The sequence below is a fragment of the Aplidium turbinatum genome, chromosome 16 (assembly GCF_918807975.1).
Source record: "Aplidium turbinatum chromosome 16, kaAplTurb1.1, whole genome shotgun sequence".
NCBI lineage: Eukaryota > Metazoa > Chordata > Ascidiacea > Aplousobranchia > Polyclinidae > Aplidium > Aplidium turbinatum.
In genome coordinates this window covers 11,719,442-11,741,063 of record NC_137487.1, presented here as the reverse complement: position 1 = coordinate 11,741,063, position 21,622 = coordinate 11,719,442, and the positions used below count along the sequence as shown (strand labels likewise).

At 36.6% G+C, this 21,622-nt stretch overlaps 1 protein-coding gene across 1 annotated transcript; it reads right to left on the bottom strand.

Annotated features, from left to right (window-relative positions):
* Window positions 1-470: 470 nt before the first annotated feature.
* On the bottom strand, window positions 471-10,563 carry LOC145785607 (papilin-like). The gene is made up of 8 exons (XM_082597280.1): window positions 10,438-10,563; window positions 8,626-8,771; window positions 6,995-7,194; window positions 6,030-6,121; window positions 3,715-3,909; window positions 2,844-3,023; window positions 2,107-2,284; window positions 471-1,651 (listed from the first exon to the last, which is right to left on the bottom strand). Exons 1-8 carry the CDS (start codon window positions 10,499-10,501, stop codon window positions 1,273-1,275), a joined length of 1,434 nt encoding a protein of 477 aa, XP_082453406.1. The 5' UTR covers window positions 10,502-10,563; the 3' UTR covers window positions 471-1,272.
* Between the last annotated feature and the right edge of the window lie 11,059 nt (window positions 10,564-21,622).

The following is a 21,622-nucleotide window of genomic DNA, read 5'->3' as shown; positions in this document are numbered from 1 at the left end:
TAAAGGCGATGCAGCGTGATGTTAACCATATAGTATCACTGCATAATGTGGTCCGAGTGTAAAAAAAAGTAGGCCAATGTTTACATGAAAATTTGTAAATACTGTAGGCCTACGCATGTTTACATAAATAACAAACAATTTTCACAAAACAGAAAAAAATTTTACGACCTTAATGAGATTGTGGCAGGCCTAACTGACAAGATTTTCTCAATGCATTAATGAAAAAAATGAACGTGAAAGCTACTTGAAACACATGTAGGCTAAGCTAATACTTCCCAACAGTCCAATATCTAACATCAAGAACAAAGAAAACATCAAGTGACGATAGTTCAACTCCTGAGTGGGCCTGCCTGCAGTGCAAGGATAAAGTATAGCGGTTACATTTAGCGACTGTCGAGATTTAAAGTAGCCTAGCTATATGTCACTCAAGGTAAAATATTTTACCCATTTCAGCGCAATCAACGAATGTGCAACGTCTGTGATCAATTGCTCTAATTTTAAGGCCGAAAGAATAATGATGATAACTACGGTAGATAAGTTACGCATTAAGCCTAGGCAAATCATTAAACAAATCTGAATTTTGGTCTCTTGCAAAAGATGGAAAAAGAAAATCATTAATTGGTAGCCTTGAAGTCAGTTGTTGGTGTTAGGGCTGATGAAAATTTATTCTCTGAAAGATAAGGGAAATTAATAACCATTAAATTTTTTTGTTTGTCGTATCCAGGCTTACACCCGGTGGTTGAAGATTTAGATTAAGTGGACGGGAAGGCAAGGAAGCCAATCTTCGTGTCCACCTTCTGGCATACCTTTAAGTGTCCTGCCACAGACACAGACGCATGCTCTTGAGCGGTGTCGAACCGGCGCCCTTTGGATTACCGTTCCAAGGTTTTCACCACTCGGCTATGCAGCTGGCAACTATTAAATGAGAGTGCCACATCAGCGCTCGCAAATTTGGTCAGCTTCAAATCAAGGGAGAATAATTGCTACAAGTGAGAAATTTGTATCGCAAATGTTTAAATGCTGTTATTTGTAAAAACCTATTTAGGGATTTTAACATTCCTAATTTTAAATATTCTAATGCACTTGCAGTTGAATTGATAACTAAAAAACATTTTGAAAGAAGTTATTTGCATTATTAGGCCTATGTCCTTTTCTTTCATTAAGGCAAACTTGAAATAATTTCATAACAACAACAATGAACTGGTACTCGCCCACACAACAACAACAAAGAAAAACAACATGAGTTCAAATATTTTGAAATGTTTACAGGGGTTAGCCGGTGGTTGTTTTTTCAACCTCACTGGTGGTACTTTCACTGGGATCTGTCGTCATTGCTATTTCTGACTCATTTGGATATTCACTGTCAACTGTGGTGGTAGTTGCAGATGTGGTGGGTGTAGTCTGTTTTCCACCTCCTACTTGATAGATAACAACTCCTTCTCCGATTTCCGAGCCAGTGTTGAGATTTCTGGAATTATAAATTGGTCTTCCAGCGCCATCTTTTGGAGGAGACACTTCTTCAAGAGGAGATGGAGTGAACGGGGCGTCGCAATAATTCGTGCAGTCGATAGATCTTCTAAAGTTATTTCCATTTGGGCGACAACCTCCGAAAACAAACTTGACGCATTTGGATTGTCTGCGATCGTAAAACCTGCATAGATACAACGTAGTATGAGTAAATTTGCATTGAAAATCATTGCACTTTCTTGGCTCCTTTGAACAAAATGTTGTGCGTGCTTACAGTTACGAAAAGTTCAATTGTCGTTTTATAATCTTACAATATTTTTGTGTACAAAGTCAACGATTTAACAACAAAATTACAAAGTCGTATGTTTGATCAGTTGACATGATGGAGGTGGCTATGTGCATCATCAAAGTCAGTATAAATTGGTTGAAATCCATCGTCGTCATTTTAGCTTCGTAGGTCTATTCTTTAGCTTTAAAAATACAAAATAGTCTCGTAAAAATATAGGTTTTGAAGAGCATTTAATCACCATCTGGATCCGCCGAAGGTTCTAGATTTTATTAGGTAAAAAATGATATTTTCTAATTTCCAAAATAAAGATAATAACTATCCTTATGCAAACAAAAACATTTTCTGGTTACCATCTAGGAAAGAAGCCTCTGCAGTAGCCAGTCTTGGCGCGTTGCCTGCAGACGATATCAGGAATGAGCTGTTCTCTTACTAACTGCTCTGCCGTTTTTTGATCTCCTTGACGTGGCGGAGGAATCCTAGGCCGACCCCCACCGACCACTAGCCGTCTCCTACCGTCATGTTTTTCAACTGAAACATTTCATTATTAAAAATTTATTACCAAGAGCACCTACTCTTTTAGTAGGCTATCTTTTGCAGAGATGAGCATAGTATCTGTAAATTTAAAGATGTCATTGTTATTTGCAGGTGTAGCCAGAGCTGAGAGGATAATTTGGGTCCACTATCAATCAGATCCTCTGGCCCCAAAGGAAGACATTTTAAAGAAAAACCCACTGCACTCAAAGAGTACGAGGTGGTTTCTTTGCGTATCCGGGCCCCTTGGAAAAGTCATGGGCCCTAAAATCATCCTGGGCCGGGTCCGAAAGTTGCATAACCTCTGGATTCCTTTGTCAACGAAAATAGATGCAAGTCTAGATGAGTTCATGTGTGTGTCTCACTACACAAGTGCTTAGGCTAGCTCGTAAAACCATGAGTAGGCCTAGCCTATCTGCTGTATGTAGCATGAGCTATGTAGACCTATGGATTAAGTTGGCAAAAACGACCATATTGACTCATAAAGGCCTTTGCTGAAATAACCACAACTTTGTATGAATGTAGATTGTTAATATAAAAACCACCAGAACCTTACCAACTTCAGTGATATTTCCGCTATATTCTTGGATATCTACCAATACGTCACGATCCACGTCATTAGTTTGATTTTCGTACAAGTCGTGCTTGATAATCAACCACCTTGGAACTGTGACATTGTATCTATCTTGGTTGCTCACTCGAATTATGACCGCAAATAATTCCTCATCTTCATCAGCTGCAAGAAACAAGTCTTTCAGCGACAAGTTTAAAACAAGACACGGAAAAAAAATGCTTGTTTTTGCTACTGTCCGTTAGAATACTTACACTTTCGTAAGTGCCTTAGATTTATAAACATTTGCATTATGATTATGCAAATGTTATTTCAACACAAGCAAGCACTGTGATCAGCTGCTTTTGAGAAAGCAGCACTGTATAAGTACTGTAAATTAAAACGAGAGCTTTGCGTTGGCTTCGTAAACTACCTTGCAAGGACTGTACTGTATGCCTACTGTAGATCAGTGTCTACATATGGCCTTCACATTTACAAGATTAGTAAGAACTGTTCATAATGAAAAGTTGTGCAGCAAAAGATAGATTCGCAATCTAAAAGTGTCAATTTGATATTTGATAGCAACATTCTAATGTCGTGATATGACTATGCACACTCATATGCCTAAGCTAGGCTACTTATGCTTGATCGGTCTAATGTTTCGCAAATATTTAACCGCAAAAAGCAAATCAAGGTCATTGAGAGGTGTAGCTTAGAACTATTATTTCTTATAAGCTTATTTAGCTGAAAAAATATGTAGATTCTTCAAACAGCGTTAACAGCGTTTCTCCATAGTTATTCTTTTTATAAATATATCACACGCCTATTCGACAAGGAAAGTTTCTATCAATACGCTTTCAAACAGGTAAAACTTTACCGCAAGCTTTTTGACATTCCCAATCGGTGACGTAGTTGTTTGAATTTCCACCGCATCCAAGGTAACTAAATGGAACGCATTCTCCTTCATCGTTGTGTCGGAAACGAATTATCGGCAAGTCGTCGATGTCATCGTCATCGCTACAATATTTTCCTACATCTTCAGGAAAAGAACAAGCGTCGTATACTCGAGGGGCTAAAAATTAAAAATAATATCATAGAAGCTGGTAAAAAGTAAAATCTTTTTTGCTTAGTCTTTTTCTAATATTAACAAACATAAAATGAATGAATGAATAAAAATCAGCCTCTTTTCAACACATCGAGCTTCATGTTAGATGACATTGACGACGGCTGCATAGCCCAGAGGTGAGAGCTCTGGATTGGCAATCGAAAGGTTGCCGGTTCGAAACCGCTCAAGAACATGTGCCTGTGAACAAGACACTTAATCTAAATCAGGGGTGACGAACCTTTTTGCGGTCACGGGCCACTTTGTCAATTACACATGAATTATCAGACCACACAACTGTTTAATCGTAACCTACTATGAAATGTTTTAAAAGCAACTCAAGGTATTATTCATGAAAAGTATTAAACGGCAGATGAAAGTAATAAAACCCACACAGTTGAAATTATCTTACGCAGAATCGAAGCATACAACAGGAAAAAAAATCAACTTGAGCAAAAAGGATAGAGCAACATATTGGCACTGATAATGACGACAGTTTAATTTTCGAAGCGTTTGCTTTCATATGAGTATGATTTCTTATTTTTTCCGAAACAACAAATCAGTTAATGAAATTTCTTTTTCAAACAACAAACAAAAGCCCATGCGAATCATACAGCTGAAGCTATCTAATGCAGCATTGAAGCATAAAATATTAAAAAATAACATTGAAGCTTTGATTTTTTTGCTCAGTGGGATTTTTGGAAAGTTTTTTGCTTAACTAATCGTTCAATATTAGGTCGAACAGACGATGTGGCAACTCTCAACCGCATACTAAGATTTTCATCTGTCAGTCTCGACCTGTAACGACTTGTTGTAAAGTGCATTTTAGAAAAGAACTGTTCGCATAGGTACGTGCTGCCGAAAACAGATGATCATTTGAGAGTGTGAGCTCTCAAGTTTGGAAAATCTTCCTTTGATAAACATACACGATAAAATTCAAGCAACGGCTTGTTCACATACATTGCTTTTAGCGTGCCACCATTCTTAGTTTTATGAGTTCAAGTTGGAGCTCATAGGGTGCAGAAGCAGGTGTAACATTGAAGGGGATAGAAAAGAAATCAAGCTCCAGTTATTTGCTTTTGATATCTTGAAATCTAAAATCTAACATTAAAACTTTCCAAAAGACTTGAACATTCCACAAAGAATTTTGTGCGGCCACGTTGTGCGGGCCGCACAAAATTCGTTAACAGGCCGCATGCGGCCCGCGGGTCGCAGGTTCGTCACCTCTGATCTAAATCTTCAACAACTTGGCGTAAGCCTGGATATGACTAAAAAAACATGCTGGGAAAATATCCACAAAGTACGGTACAGTACTGAAATTTGGGTGATGACTTGTACGACAGCAATACTAGGTTCTGTTCTAGTTGCCTTCTGTTTCAAACTTAGGAATCTTATTAAGACCTTAAAGGTTTTAAGTGCTACAGCAAGCAGGCTAAATTTATAAACAATAACCTACGTCGGCTTAAAGATAGACTTGAGTAATATTGTTCTGGAGTGCTTTTGTTCTTTTGTTTTAGTTTTAGGATAGTTTATACGTACACCCAGATAGGCCTAAAAACTACTTTTGAAATGTTTAAGAAAGGTAGTTGGGCTAAAGTAAAAAAAATCCGAAGGAATTTTTACTTTTTGTATTTTTCTCTCTGCAGGAAAGTTTGCATTCCATGCCTCTAGAAACCCACATTTCACATGGCTGTAAGTAGCACAGAGGCTAAATCAGATAATATCATATAGTAGCCTAATTCGTCACCTACAGATGCCCGTGAAAGAGCCATCTTAAAGTGCGCAGTTCTTTACTGGAGAAAGATTTAAAGCATCTTTGCTTAATCTTGCAATTACTTTATTTTTAATGTCAAACGTGAATTTGTTGAGCTGCCTTTAAACTCGAATGTCGAGTACCAAAGTGGTACTTGATCGACCGGTTACCTTCTCCAATCGTTTTCTGTCAAACACTTACAAAAAGTTAAAGCTTTTTTTTGAGAAGACTTTTGGAAATGTCGATCAAGCAGGGTATCTTTTTAATAGTACTAAACTGAAATGCCTTTATGAATGAAACTCGATCTGGTTAGCTGCTACTGTTCGTTCGTACTTACTGCATTGATTCTGACAATCTGAAAGTGATTTAAATCCTCTACACCCAAAAGGAACGGCCTCACAAGTTTGAGTATTTTGATTGAATGAATATCTGCAAATAAATGTAAAATAAGACAAAAAAGGGTTCAATACTTAATTAGTAAAAGTCATGAAATTCAAGTATAAAGTTTTCGAAAATTTAAGAATCATCCCTTTTCAGCAAATAGCTTATCATGTTTTAATCAAAGGTGGATCTGTCAAGAAATTTTGAGGGGCACCCGATAAAGTATATCAAATAATCAAAAATTTCAAGGTCAAATAAACAATTAAAGTTTAGGTTCAAAAGGGAAACAGCTTAGCAAAGGGTGTGGGGCTTACCCACAGAACGTTTTGACAAATTTAACTTTGTTTTCATCGCTTTCGTGTATTTTCAGACCCAACAATAAAGCTTTTTCTATCAAGACTCACATCTTGTATTTGACCAATTTCATCAGATTAAAACTGAATTTTTTTAGAAGTTGGAGTGGTAAGTTTGATATAAAATTAAACTTACATTTTGAATATTTTTTTCTTTCACCACAGAAGCATTAAAAAATGTATTTGTTGGAAATTTTCCATTGCTGAAACCATAGCTACCCCAATGCCCACGTTACGTTAATGAACGCAAATTTTTGCAAAATTGTAGAAAATTTACATGTTTTTTTTTTAGAATTTTAGGAGGGCACTTGATCACGTGCCCTCACCTGGATCTGCTACTGGCTGAAATGTCTAATGTGTTCCATCAAATGTTTGATGAGCAGTCGATTTTATTGGTTGCTGAACTAGAAGATCAACAACACAGTGTTAATTTTATTATCAATAAAACGATTTTCCTTTTCAGACATTGTAGTGTTGTTATTGCAAACCTTTAACAAAGATAAAAAAACTCTCAGCTTGAATAATTTTTTTGTTAAATAAACGTAAGTCAAGCGTTAAATAAACGTACTTGACAGCTTTCACGTTGCATGGATATTCCAGTTGAGGAGCTTGGCACCCACTGACAACATTTTCTGTTGTTTTGTTGCAAACAAAATCCAAGTAGCTTTCCGTTAAAAAAGGATATAACGCAAACAGAAATATTTGTCCGGTCGGTCTTCCAGTATCCGCGTAAGTGCAAAAGCACTTATAATTGTCACAATGGTAGTTCTGAAACAAATAAATATACAGTGGGACCCTGGTTGATGACCATATAGCCTATACAAAGCGGGTATAGCCTAAGCAAGTAAGAGGGGCTCTTTTCGTTTCCAAGCAAAATTCCGTAGTGAAGAATAATTTTGTTTATTTTCGTACTTGCTTCGTTTTGGCGATTTGTTTTCTTTTTGTCTATTTAGGCTACGTTTATCTGCTGCACTTTTAAAGTAGGCTAGCTACTTTTATAAAAAGCATCAGTGTTAATTTGTATTTTTGTTATATAAACACTAAATCAGAGGTGTGCAACATACGGCCCGCGGGCCAGAGAACGGCCCGCGGTACCCATTTACGTGGCCCGCACATTCTTCATCAAGTAGCCCATTATTTTTAAATGCTTTTCACTGTTAGATCGGAAGATGTTGTTATTTGTAACATCATCATTAGCATTATTGACTTTTAGCATTATTACATCATTAGCATTATTGTTGCGTCATTAGTAAGCGTTGTAGAAAACCGCCTTGTTCTTCTGGCAATGATTCAGCAAGGGAACGTTCAAATATTACGTAACGCCTTCGAGGGGGAGGGGGGGGTTTATGCAAAGCGTTACGTTAGCGTCACATCGGGGGGGAGGGGGTTCAAGCAAAACGTTACGTAACGCTTTCGAGTACGGAATGGTAGTTTTTTGTGCTGAATTCGTAGTGAAAAAGCGTTACATGGGGGAGGGGGGATTGAAAAAAGCGTTACGTTGGCGTTACATGGGGGAGGGGGGGTCAAAAATTCGGAAAAAAAAAGCGTTACGTAATATTTGAACGTTCCCTAACATAAATCTTACTTTATGGGTGCAGTGTGGTGAATATATTAATATTTATTTTACAAAAAGCTTAGCATAGTAAAAATGTCTACAAGTAAGAAAAGGAAGGTTGATTATGAAAGGCGGAAGTTCAACAATGCTGTATAAATTACTTCGTTGTTCAACACAATCTAGATGTTGTTTGCCTGATTTGTCAAAACACTATAGCAGTAGCCTAATGAAAGAGTACAATATCAAGCGACACTACTGTGCAAAACACTCTGCTAATTATTATAGCATGATAGCATTGCATTATGAGAGCAGTTCTTTTCAAAAATGAAGCTGTTCAAGACAAAATGCAGGAATCAGCTTACAGATGAGCACTTGTCAAGTCAACTTCGAGTTGCCACTTCCTCCGTCAAAGCTGACATTGGCAAGATCTCTGGACAGAGAAGATATCAGACATCTCATTAATCACTCACTCAATGTGTAACGATTGTGTGTACGTTTCCATTAAATAAATTTTTCATATAAATTCATGTGTTATTCGATAGACTGGCCCTCAGTTCATTATAATTGTACGTTGTGGCCCATTGAGATAAACAGTTGCACGCCCCTGCACTAAATTAACTTTTCTTACTTGTTTTAATACTTACTTTGAATAAACCTCCTTCTAAACATCTTGGAATGAGAAAATTATTATAGGCAAAGGCTAGTCCATAAAGCCTTACAACCCTTGATCGTTCAGAGTAGCATCCCACGTCGTAATTACTAGCAGATTCTGCTTCATAACCCCATGTACCTAAACAAAATTGTTTGCATAGTGAAAGCCAGTTCTTAGACTAACTTGTATTCGAATAAAAACAGCAACTTTTTAATTTTCTTTTATCCTACAGTAGACAGGTGAGGTGCTGCAAAGGTTGGTGCATTTGCTTTTTACGCCAAGGACTCGCGTCCAATTCCAGGGTCGACTCTTTGCCTTATGAGCCTATTTTTTTTCACAAACATCGTATGATTTTTACCAAATATTCTTTGGAAGAGGTTGGAGTAGTGGAATAAGAAGAATCATTTTTGCAACAAGCGCTTTGGTATTGGGTTCGCTATAAAAATGCATACGAGCGTTGACTAGCTTATCAGGTAATTAATTGAATATTAAATCGTTCAACAGTAGCTTACTTGAAATGTCAAACTTCAAAGCACTGAGTAATTTGATTCTTGTCTTATCTAGGCTTATTTTTGGAAAGTAAAGACTTTGATTAAGCGCACGGTAAAAACCGACGTCTCTGCAAATTCGTTTTGCTGAATTATCACAAAATCAGCCTCGACTTCAAAGGCCAATGTTGCGGAATCGATTCTATGTTGGTCGTTTTTTCAGGAAAGTAGATAATTATTGTCATTTAGTTACGTGGCTTTCTATTTGGGATTTTCCAAAAATTTGCCGATGTTCTGTTTCCTCAATACTCGTAGTGAATGATTAGTTGCCCGAGGCATGCAAAGGACAACGGATTGCGTCAAGAAAAGAGCTTTTTTAGCTCCTTTAGCAAGTATTTCGATACGGTACTGGTAGTGTCAGGTGATAAAACAAAAATAATCACACAACTGTCACAAGTCCTTTTTGCCTTAGTACAAAGTTGATAGCTTGATTATTTTTCCATTTATCACAAAATTATGAAAAACAATAATGTAGGCTATATTTTACGTCAAAATACCACGCTACAACAAAGGTCTGGCTAATTGATCCTTTTAAATGCTTACCCACTTGGATGAGAACACTTTAACTCTCTTTTTAGTTTTCATTACTCATTAAACCATTTTCATGATGTAAAGCAGTAAGCATGTGCTATAGTTCTTGCATAGTTAAGGCTACGTGGCACGTACAAGGCATGTATGGATAGTGAGTTGTGTACAGATCCTTTTTCCTCAGGTGGTTACCAAAATATGTACATTAAATATTTGGAAAAAGCTATGTTGACATGGCTAGCGAAATGCGTGTGCTTGCCGAACTTTCGTGAGTATACCCCTTGGAAAAGTTATGGGCCCCTAGAATCATCCCCAGTCCAGGTCCAAAAATATCACCTGGACCCCTTCTGTTAAGGCTACTGAGCGTAACAATTGGATGATTGGAAACCAACTATTGTGTGATAATTTAGCTTTTCAAGTAGAAAAGGAGACAAGAAAAGTTTGTCGAGAACTTCGTCAAACGTTTTAACAACACTGTTTCTGATGTAGCAGTAAGATTTACAAATAACTTGTGTTGCTTTGAGTAAACCATTCTAACACGAAACGCAATTTGTTTTGAACTGATAGGATGCAGTTTATATTTTTAATTACAACAAATAAGTTCCTAATATTATCTATTAAAGCACTATCAAACATCTTAATTTTTGTGAAACACTGCAACAGTCACTACTAAGCTTTCACTGTAATGATTTGATAAGTATATTTTCATGCTTAGCCTATGTACTCACCATTAATCAAGCCAGTCAAAAGCAGCAAAATTGTTTTAATCCAAGAGGACACGCTTCCTTTCATTGTTCTGATAATAATTTACACGTGCAACAATTTCTAATCACGCATAAGCTTTAACTGTGTCTAGAAAATGAAGCGAAGTGAGAACATAGCAAAGCATGCATGAAACTAAGTGCGTACTTTTCAAACGCTTTGCTAGTTTTATTATCGTGCTCTGGCTTGGTAGAATGTATCCGCATAGCAATTTGTCTGGAGACAGAAAAGTTTAGCCTATTTAGTGAGACTCACATTTGCTGCGCATGATGCCGGGCGATATACTCACATCACGATCGACATTATAAATAATGATCGATGACAATTTGGTACAAAACATCTTGCTGTGCCTAATGCATTTGCAGACCCACAGTATGTAGGCATACATCTTTTTCGGCAGCTTTTAAGAAAAGGTTAATGTTTCATTTTGTTTGATGAGTTGAAGGCTTCATCATTTGTCGATGATAAAATAAGTTTGTGATTGTTGTGTATTAAAATGTTTTACTTTTGATAATGCAGAAACAACAATAATATTGAAATCGGCACCATTAGAAATTTAAATTAACTCATAACTTACGCTACATTGTCGCCAGTGGCATAGCAAAAGTTTCCAGCGCCCGTCTATATAGACACTTTTTTGCCTCCTGATGACAGTCCATGTGAGCCATAAAATATCCTATTTTTAATCTTAGAACAATCCCTGATACTGCGCTGAGCTCAGATACCTTCTTTAGCTACGCCACTGATTGTAGGCTACCCAAAACTCAATCAAAAAACTAATGTAATAATCGGAATTATGCGCAAACATACTGCAGTGAAAAAGTTGTAGTCCATATAAAAAATCTCATTTATGACTTCATGAACACGTTTCTAATAAGGCAGGGGTTCTTAAACTGGGGTCCATGGACCCCCAAGGGGTCCGCGGACTAGTTTTAGGGGGTCCATGAAGGCCCAATCGAAATCTTCGTGTATAATTTCAAAAATAGAATAAATTTTTTAAAAGAAAAGAGATTAAGTTCAAACAACGCTGATGATTTTCCTCAGGTCATCGTTACCCATTGCTTTTTACATCGCCATGCATTAACATCTAAAACTCTCCCAACAAATTTGAAATAAATTTGGTCTGGTAGTGTGAAAATCGTTAATTTTATCAGAGCTTGTGCTTTGAACCATCGAATATTCAAGAGGTTATGTCAAGAAATGGGAGCGGAACAGGAATAGTTCTCCTCTATCATACAGAAGTTTGCTGGCTGTCATTGGGACAATTTTGAATCGCTTATTTAAACTTCGAATGGAAGTTTCTTTTTTTCTAAGAGACAAAAATATTGAACTCTCAAAGCAGTTTAACAGTGAAGAGTTTATTCATGGGTTAGCTTACTTGGCGGATGCTTTTGCTCATATGAATAAGATAAATCGTTCTGTTCAAGGCCCTGCCGTTACAACTATGGACGCTTCTGAAAAACTTACCTGTAAATCTTTTCAGGACAAGTTATCTCTGTAGAAGAGGAGATTGGAGACTAACAACTATTCTATTTTCTCAACGTTTGGAAGAATTTATGCTTCAAAATGGAACTGCAGTTTGTAATGCTCTACCATCTTCCCTGCACACAGACATGTGCAGACATTTGGAAGCATTGCAAAACTCTTTCAGAGGTTACTGCTTAGCCGCAGAGGATATTAAAAACACAGCATTGATACGTTACCCTTTCCTCGTTGAACTGGAATCTATCAGTGATGAGGACCTTGCAAAAGATGAGTTCATTGAACTAAGGGCAATGGAATCATTAAGAATGTCCTTCAATTTGAAAAGTATTGGCGATTTTTGGAGTTCGTTGACGCAAGCATATGCTCTTTTGGTAGAGAGCCATGGCTGCTTTAATCCCTTTTGCAACCACATATTTATGTTAGTCAGGATTTTCTTCCTTGGTAACTATCAAAACAAAAAGCCGAAACCGGTTGGATGCAAAGGATGACATGCATGTTGCCTATCAAAGACGAAGCCACAATGTTCTTGTTGAAGACAAACAGCAGCATCCTTCACATTGATGAAATTAAATCGAAGATATTAAAAAACAATCTGCATTCGCTATTTCTTAAATTTAATAAAACATAAATTTTGTTACCAATTCATTTTAATTTTATTGCGTTATGTCCAATTCATGCTGATCAGAAAAGTTTCTCGGACTAGGCCACAAAGGGGGCCCACGCAAACCAAATTTTTTTTTAAGGGGTCCGCGATCAAAAAAGTTTAAGAACCCCTGTAATAAGGTAATAATAAAAGTAGTAAAAACTGCTTGTTGATTTTTTTGTTAAAAAGCTGTGTCCAAATTTTTATTACAAATGAATTGTGTAATTGGCACTTTCCGCGGCGCAATTGTCTATATTTGGTTTAGCATTGCAAGATTGCCATCAGTCACCCGTGTACGACAAGCAAAAAAAGGTATTTTTCCTGCATTGTTTAATTAATTTTTTGGATAGTTATTGGCGCGATCACGTTCCGCCAAATTTATATTGTACACTATTTTATTCTTTACAACGAATAAAGTTTTGACCAGAGAACACTTTATATGCGTAAAAATCAGCATATTGAACTTGCTGGGTGTCACTTAACTTGGAAAAGCTAGGCGAATAGCTTGCTCATGGCTTCCTTTAATTTGAAAGTTTATAAGTGATAGCCGACGCTAATTTCTAAATGTATAACTTGCCCTGGGTTGTACCGTAGTCCTTGTGATAAATGCAGCATCACATACAAAACTTTCAAGATTGGAAAACAAAAGTTAACTAATGATTTGGCTTATTCTTGTGCGCTACGAAATGCTCACTATCTAAAGGCACTCAGCAAAAATCTGACAGTTCAACAAAAAGCGCAATGAAGTTTTTTTTTTGAAAAAAATCAACAAAGTCAAAAATTTCAGATCAATCAAACATTAGCTTAACCCGGTTTGTTAATCCAACTCATTGGCATAATTTTTTCATTGTTTTTGTGAAGTTCATTTTCGTAAAGAAAACTACTTTTTTTGCTTAACTTTTTGTGGCATAGGCTGCATGCCTTACCATACATAAAGTTTGAACGCAGTATCGAAAATCTATAAACAGTTGTTTATTTTTGTAACAGTTAACATCTTCGTGCTTCCTTCCCAAAAAAACATTCCAAAGGATATAAAAAAACTTATTTTTTGACAAACAACACATTATTGACATTTTCGATTCTTGCGTAGTATTTTTAAAATCAAAATTCCAAATTTGAAATAATTCCTAGAAACTTTCTTCCTCTCATTAAGTATCTCTTCCGCTTTATTATTTCAGCATCCTTCGAACATCGATGATGATTTGTCACCATAAAATGACTCAGGATTTTTACGATAACATGGTTTCTGTTGTCAAAAGCTAATGAAGATTTTTGTATGTTTACCAACATCACAGCTTTGGAATTTTAATCCTTACATGTCAAATGTGAACGTTGTAGTTATAGTTACATAGCTCGCAATATACAATACAGTACAACGTTTCGTCATAAAATTTCCTTGTGAAAATTATGCAAATATAATGATTAAGTTACTTTAAATAAACGGACTGTAGTTGATTTTTTATAATGAAATGACTAGTAGGCTATTGCGTTTCCGATTTAGCCTCATAACGTTACCGTTACTCTGTCACGACAAGCTGACACTAGATTATCACACCACATTTATCATGCTAATCGTGATTGATATGCCGTTGGTAGGTCAATTTATCGTGATAAGTTCTACTTTGTTTGGTTGACGATACAACAGCAGGATGCTTGCTGGTAAACGTTTCTGTGTAATGGGGCAGTGGCAAGCTAGCAATAGAATTGATAAATGACAGACTCTTGGCTTTCAAGCAGAAGGTCGAAATGTCCTTCCTCAAATGAAGCTGAGGGTTAATACTGACCCTCCTTTTTGACAACATCTTGCTTTAAACTTTGGCGTAAACATCACCCTTGTGTTAAGTGGTACAAGCTATATTATTCCATTTGACACAAACCTTTAACTACGCTAACTGCACCGAGTAACTTACTGTATCATTGATTACATCAATACTACACTCATGCATACAATCATGCATGTACAAACGTTATAAGGCTAGTCCTGTATATCGACCCCAGGACAGATATGTGGACCTCACAACGCTCGGTAAACACACAATCCATTGGCTGCTGCGCCTGGATGTGACAACGTGATCTGCGGCAACCATACGTCAGTGCTCTATTAGCTGCGTTGTGAAAAACCACATAGCTATTTGACAGACCGATATTAAGAACTTTGACGCCCATTGAGGATACTGGACTTGGTCTTCAAAAGATACCGGCATGCTTAATGGTAAAGCAAAGAATTTGCTTCTTTTGGTTCCTTGCTATTTAATTCAAGTCTTCAACCACAGCCAGACAAAAGGGCGGATATGACCAAGAAGTCATCAGCTTGCAGAACTGTTGAAAAACATTTTTTTTCTTCCCAGAAATTGATAATGCAAACTTTGCACAAAACATTTCAAACTATTGACAACAGCAAACAATGATAAAATGCGCCTGATGAAATGCGCCTTTTGAACAATAATGTGCATTAGTTGAGTGACGAATTGGCCACACAGCAAAAAAAAAAAACTGCAATAAGTTATTAAATAAAATAATTTCCGACACAAAAATGTTGTTGAAGACTTGAAAGGTAATTTACTCAGAACCTGATTTTTTTAGAAGACGCTGATTCCACGTAATGTGTGAAAGTTCCAGCGCCAAAAATATTAAAGTAGTCACAAAAATGTAAGTGGCGTAAGTTGGCATATAATTTTTCTGCTTTCATGAAGGTTTTTCTCGAAATCAAAACCTCACCCAGACCGTCAAATAAAATATAATTGCTGGTTCGGGCGCATCTGGTCATTAATTCTTGCTGGTCGTGCAGTGACATAAATACTAAGTTGCAACTTAATTTTGTTGCTGTAATTGCAGCGTTTAAATGGCAACAATGTTATGATGAAAATTAAAATTTACTGCTTTTAAAAAATAAATGGATTCTTTTTAAAAAATGTATTAAATCAGGTTTTTGACAAGGCTGTTGAGTAGGTTTCGTATTGCCGTAGTCGAATCTTGCAACCTAAACAACTGCTCATGCACGTTAGCTTTGACTTGAATATTTGCTCTGTTCATCAACATATTAAACAATCTCCAGTTTTGACTGGTCCTTCTTTTAATTTCAGAAACACAAATGAAGAAAAGCAAAATTAAAAAATACAATTTTTGCAACTATTTTTAAAAATTTTGATTGAAGCTAAACTTGCAAACTTCTCTGGATTTGTGTCGTAGGCTAGCCTACTATTTTAAACTTACTCTTTGCAACTAATCACATTTTATTTTTCAACAGACAGGCGACAGCACAAATAAACCACTGATTTACCACTGTAGGATTTTTTAAATATAATACATGCTTTTGTAGTGTTTGTCTCTCTTACAGCTATTCACAGATTTCACGGATGTTCAATTTACCTGGCTCGCGCAGCGATATTGGTGAAGCATTGGCCTAAAATCTCAAAGTTGTAAATTTGAAATATCTTTTTTTGAATGCATATTGCATATCACTATTTATGTTTTATCTTCAAAAACAAAAGATATCGCATGAGATTATGTCTTCAAGGTCACATGAGTTTTGGCTCTTTACGCTAAAAAAGCATGTAGGCCAAGCATTCGTTTATGTTAAGACAGGAGTATTTATAGATTGTAGATCCTTCGGTACTATTAATCGCATCATTTCAATATTTATCGGGGGTATTGTTACAACTTAACACTTTCTACCGAAAGAAAACAAGAACAATATGTCTACCTTGAACGACCCAGCTGGCTTTTCAACCTGACATATTTTTTGAAATCAGTAAAAGCTACAGTGACAATCATAGCCAAGCTAGAAGTTACAGACATAAAATTTTCACTATCACACGATCTCCTCTAGGAAAGTTGCTGAATGAAGTTTATTATCTTCTTTCAAAGCAAAACAACTGCAAGAAACAAAGAAAAAATGCGTTTGGGATTTTTCTGAGTCGTGACCAGCCGTTGCTGGAGCATTTACCTCTAGGCAATCAGTTTGATAAAAACAGAATTTCTTCGAAGGTTCAATTAAACAAAAATTCATGCTACGTAGACGATTGCGTAACAATAAGTTGAAACTATCCGTGCAAAAAAAAGCTTAGTGTATTTTTAATCTCACAATATGGGCATGGGCATTCGATTGAATATGCAATTGAATATGGGCATTCTTGTCTGATACAAATAAATAAATTTAAAAAACTTAACTTTTCGATCTGAAAAACTGCCCAGTCTAAATCAAAACCTTCGTTTTTGATTTTCATCTTTATCAGTGGTTCGATTGCTGATCATGTCTAGTATAAAATATTTTGAAATGTTATCTATTGTGTTCTTTGTTGGTGGTGATGATTGTGACCACATCGCAATTGTAATACGGTACTGTATAAAACAGAACAAAAAAAAAACACAGGTGCTAAAAACCTTTATAAATGCAAAAACAGCAACAAAGAAAGAATTTGCCCACTAAATTATAATGCTTATTATAAAACAATAATGGTTCACCAGCTTAATGGCGGAAAATTTATTATCTTCTGGTGGACTTGGTTCGATTCTACACCGAATGCTACTGTACACTAAAAGTAATGCTGATCTTGTTTGTTTGGTTACGACAGAAAGGAAGTATATGACAAAGTAGTCTCACATTGCGATACCATCGCAAATGTGCTGCAAAGATTTGTTTGCTTTCACTGGTGGTAGGCTAACACTTGTACAAGAGGCTTTTGGCCTTTTTCACATTTCTTCTGTACAAAATCGGATACTTTTATGGATAAAAAAATAGCAATCTTATAAGCTATAGATTTCATTCAACTTGAAAAATCAAACAAAGTGCGAAATGGTTTCAGCCTTCCAAGTTCAGTATAAAATGTGAATTTTTTCGCTATGCGGAGCCATATAAAAGCGTTTACCCGGTAAAGGACTGACCCTTGATTTGTTTTCGGTAATTTTAAACAACCTGTGATCGCATCCTGAGTGTTGTTAGATAGATATTTTTCCAACAAACTCACAGCATAAATGATTGGGAGCTTAGTCTTGCATTGAGAAACATGATAAAAAAGCTTTAGTAGAGAGTTCGCTTTGTTAAACCATAGACAGACAAAACAACTTCAACTGGTTTAATATACTTTATTACACAAAAAAATGTAGCATAATTAAAGTAAAGTCAAACGCTTTCGACGCGTTCTGGTGTTCTCATCAGGAATTACTTTAAATCTGCAATATACATATAATGAGAAGTAGGCTACAGTATAAGATAAATGTGACTATGCACTATAACTGTAACGACGCTCTGAACTGAAAAGCACAAACTGAACAAGTGATACAAGAATGATTACGAGTAAATAACACGGCGGAAACAGATCATGTCAGGTGTAAAATACAAGCATGTAACAACAATTAGATCACACACAGAAAAAAAGACGAGCCACAGGTAAATAATTGCCTGTTGAGAGACAAATTAACGTTTAGAGACATGCTCGACAATCGGATGGACGTTAGTTTCACACCTGTGGAGTGCAGGCAACTGTGTCGTTAGCAAGACACAGACATGCTTGAAGGTGGACACAAAAATTGTTTTCTTTGCCTTCCAGCCTTTGAATCATGTAAAATTTTAAACCACCGGGTTTAACTTGGCTACGAAAACAGAATAAGTGCTGGAGGGGGAAAATTTTCCAGCCCACCCAACAAGAATCTAAATTTTGATTGAAATGTAGAAAGGCCATATGTAATAGATAAGCCAAATTTAACTCAACCATTATCCCGCTTATGACGCAGTTTGGAAATGTGTTGCCAGATACATCTTAAACCTGATTCATGTCCCGAAAGGGCGTCGCGTACCGCAAGACACGACTGCGTCACGCCTCAAGGCGGTTATATTTACGTAGTCTTTGCGTCATTTTCATGAGCGGCAGATATTCAGTTTAAAAACCAACGCAGTAAATACCGCTTCGGTTCGAAGTGAAATGAGGTTGACCTTATGTATATTCTCAGCTAGCCACCTGCTGGTGTCATCAATGGATACCAGGCCTTCCACACCATATAGGCTTTCTAACTATATAGCCTGCCGCCTGTAGGCTACTTCACCGCACTTATAGATGTCACTCCATCGCAAACTCGAATGCAATACCTATAGCTCATAGTTTCGACAAAGCGACAAACACCAGAGAGCAAGCGGTTTACCCTTAATGGGGTAAATCATGAGAGGACATGATCCCATTGGCTCGCAATAACAGATGCGATTACTTGACGCAAAGAAGATGTACTTCCTGACCAATGGCCATGCTTCACACAACGCCGCATTATGACACCACTGTGTAGCCTACTGGATCATCCCTATGATCCTTTCTGGTAAACGCTAGCAATAATTTTCAGTTATTGATGGAAAGCTTTTGTTTCCATATCATTTCTAGACTTTCTAAAGGTCTAAAAAACTTTCCTTGAAAAACGTCCCTTGGAACAACAAATGAAAACTTATCAGACAAGTTGCTGTTAAAATAATGTAGTCTATGTGTATGTAATCTCTGTACTCTCAACATCTGTATGACTAACATCATGCTTGTAGACTACTCAGTATAGTAACGGAACAGGCAGCTTTATGTTTGAAATTTTTTATTGTTGCAATAAGTTTTTTCAAGATTTCTGATAACGTGGTTTGGTGATTTTGAATCTTTGTCTTCGGACTGAGAAACCTCTGATTGATTCCTGGAAGTTGCGCATACTTGCAGAGGGTTTGAACTATTGACGCAGGGCCGGTTACCGTACCGAGATTGACACAGTAAGTTTCCGAAAGTTGTCGAATTGCTGTTTGTCTGTGAACTAGGTCATCCTCTAGATGTCACTGAATGGACAGCAGTTCTTAAAGTGCGCAGTTCAAGAGTTGCATACCCTAGAGCCCCACCAGAGCACGACGTTAAAGTTCCTTTTGTGTATAAAGTCGGGCGCTTAACCAACTCAGCTAACGGGCACTATATTCCGAAACTATTCCAAAACAATATAATGTGAAGATCCATTACTATCTTTTATGGAGTCGAATAAGTTTCACATTTTGAAGCAGACCAAACCGACTGATGCATTATTGTGATGACTCGAATCAAATAAAACCGCGAAAATGGCTGTTGCACTGAAAGGCGGGTGCAATTTTTATGCATCGCGCTATTGTGTATTAAATTAGCAATAAATTAATCAACATTTTTAAAGATAAATATTTTTAGGATGTGAAATTGTGAGTGTACTTTTGCCATGGGGGATTTTTACCGATTACTTTTTTAAACAACCGAAATTCCTTGGCTGGAAATTCCGTTTTTGCAATAAAGGTAGTTTGTAGCCTATTATGCATTGTTTATCACACTTCTTTGATTTAGTGTGTTAAAACCAAGTAAGTCTCTTGAGTTCTTCTTTTTGAGCATTACCCTTTTTAACGTGAGCATTGCCTTTTGTTTCATGTCTGCTGGTCATTTTTGCTTATCATACCAAGAAAAAATTGAAAACAGTCAGCTAAATGAACCTCCGTTAAACATAGAACACACATTATTTAATGTTGGTTTGATCGTCCTGCTATTGTGTTCAACTCCTGTTAACATTGATACAATCATACAAGTCAATGCAATATATAGACCAAAGAAATAGGCTACTAAAATAGATCACAAGTCACAGTCTCTGTCCAACCCATAGTTCAACCATATAATCTACATTCCGTTTCGGTACGACACGCTGAAGTTGCACGCACCATTAGATACTGCACACTTTTTTCATCGGTTTTTGTTCTTAACAGGTTGTGTAGACTAGTAATCCACCAATGTTGCAAAGACGAAGTGCCACAAAAGGTATCGTTAGCAGGCAAGTCGGAACTAATGTGTGCAAGTCGTCACAGTTCTGATAGGGATGGAAATCTCGATGTTAAGCGACAACCAGAAAACGCACAATCGATATTTCACGCTATGACTAACATTTTTTTTAAGAAGATCTCTAAACAAATCAAAAGCTGGTTCATGGCTCACTGGTGTGCTTCAGCCTAGCATAGGGGAAGAGAAGGTAATTTGATGAATTTTTAACATTTTTGCCTATCAACTGAAAATTACGTGACACAAACTATTGATTTTATACTAAAATGAAAGTCTGATCTCTTACACACTTTTCAAAAACATTTTCACTTTTCTATTTCTGTTCCTTTTTTTAATTGTAATGTTAAAAACGTCACTCAAATGTATTAATTTACCTTCCACGAAATATAATTTGATACAGTAAAACTAATACAGAAATCTCCTTTGACAGCAAAGCAATAAATAAAATCTTAATATGTGGTTGGCGTGCTTAGGTGCAAAGATGACTGTTGAGGCCCATGTGTGCGGCAAAGCTTCTGCTGCAGGATGGACATAGGAAGGATGATTGGCTTGAGTTCTTATTCAAGGTTCGAGCCTTACGCTGTTCTCTCGTGTTTTTTTTTTGACAGCAGATAGCGTGTAGGCCTATGAAAGCCAATATAATTGCTGTTTCCCAAAATAGCAGGTCTAGTTAAAGAAGAACAATAACTTGTTTAAATCAATTAGATCAATGACAGCATTTGTTACACTCACAGAAGGGAATTATACTGCATCAATTTACCTTCTGCACATGTACAAATTTACCTTTTTCAAAAATGATTATAAATTTCTGCTTTCCATATGCTTGGATACACATTACAAAAAAACGTAACATGCGCTTGAAGCCTTATCAACGAACTTTTAAATCAATTTGGTTTCATCTTTCTGGAACCTTTTTTCAATTTTCGAGACGAAAATAATCATGAGCTAAAAACTTTACCAAAATTCTCAAAAAATCCACTTTTCCAATTTTATGCCAAAAAAGCGCGAGTTATCTGCATTCGCATGGCGTCATTTTTGTAGGCATTATTTTCACAGATTTTCCACTTGATGACAGTATTTTCGACTACATTTTTTTGTACATTTTTGTAAGGGGGGTGCATCAAAATACCTTCCGTATCAAATTACTTCCCTTCCCCTACTGACTGAGAAACACTGATTTTAGCGTTAGTTAATCTTCAAACAAGTGTCGAGAGGTAAAAAAAG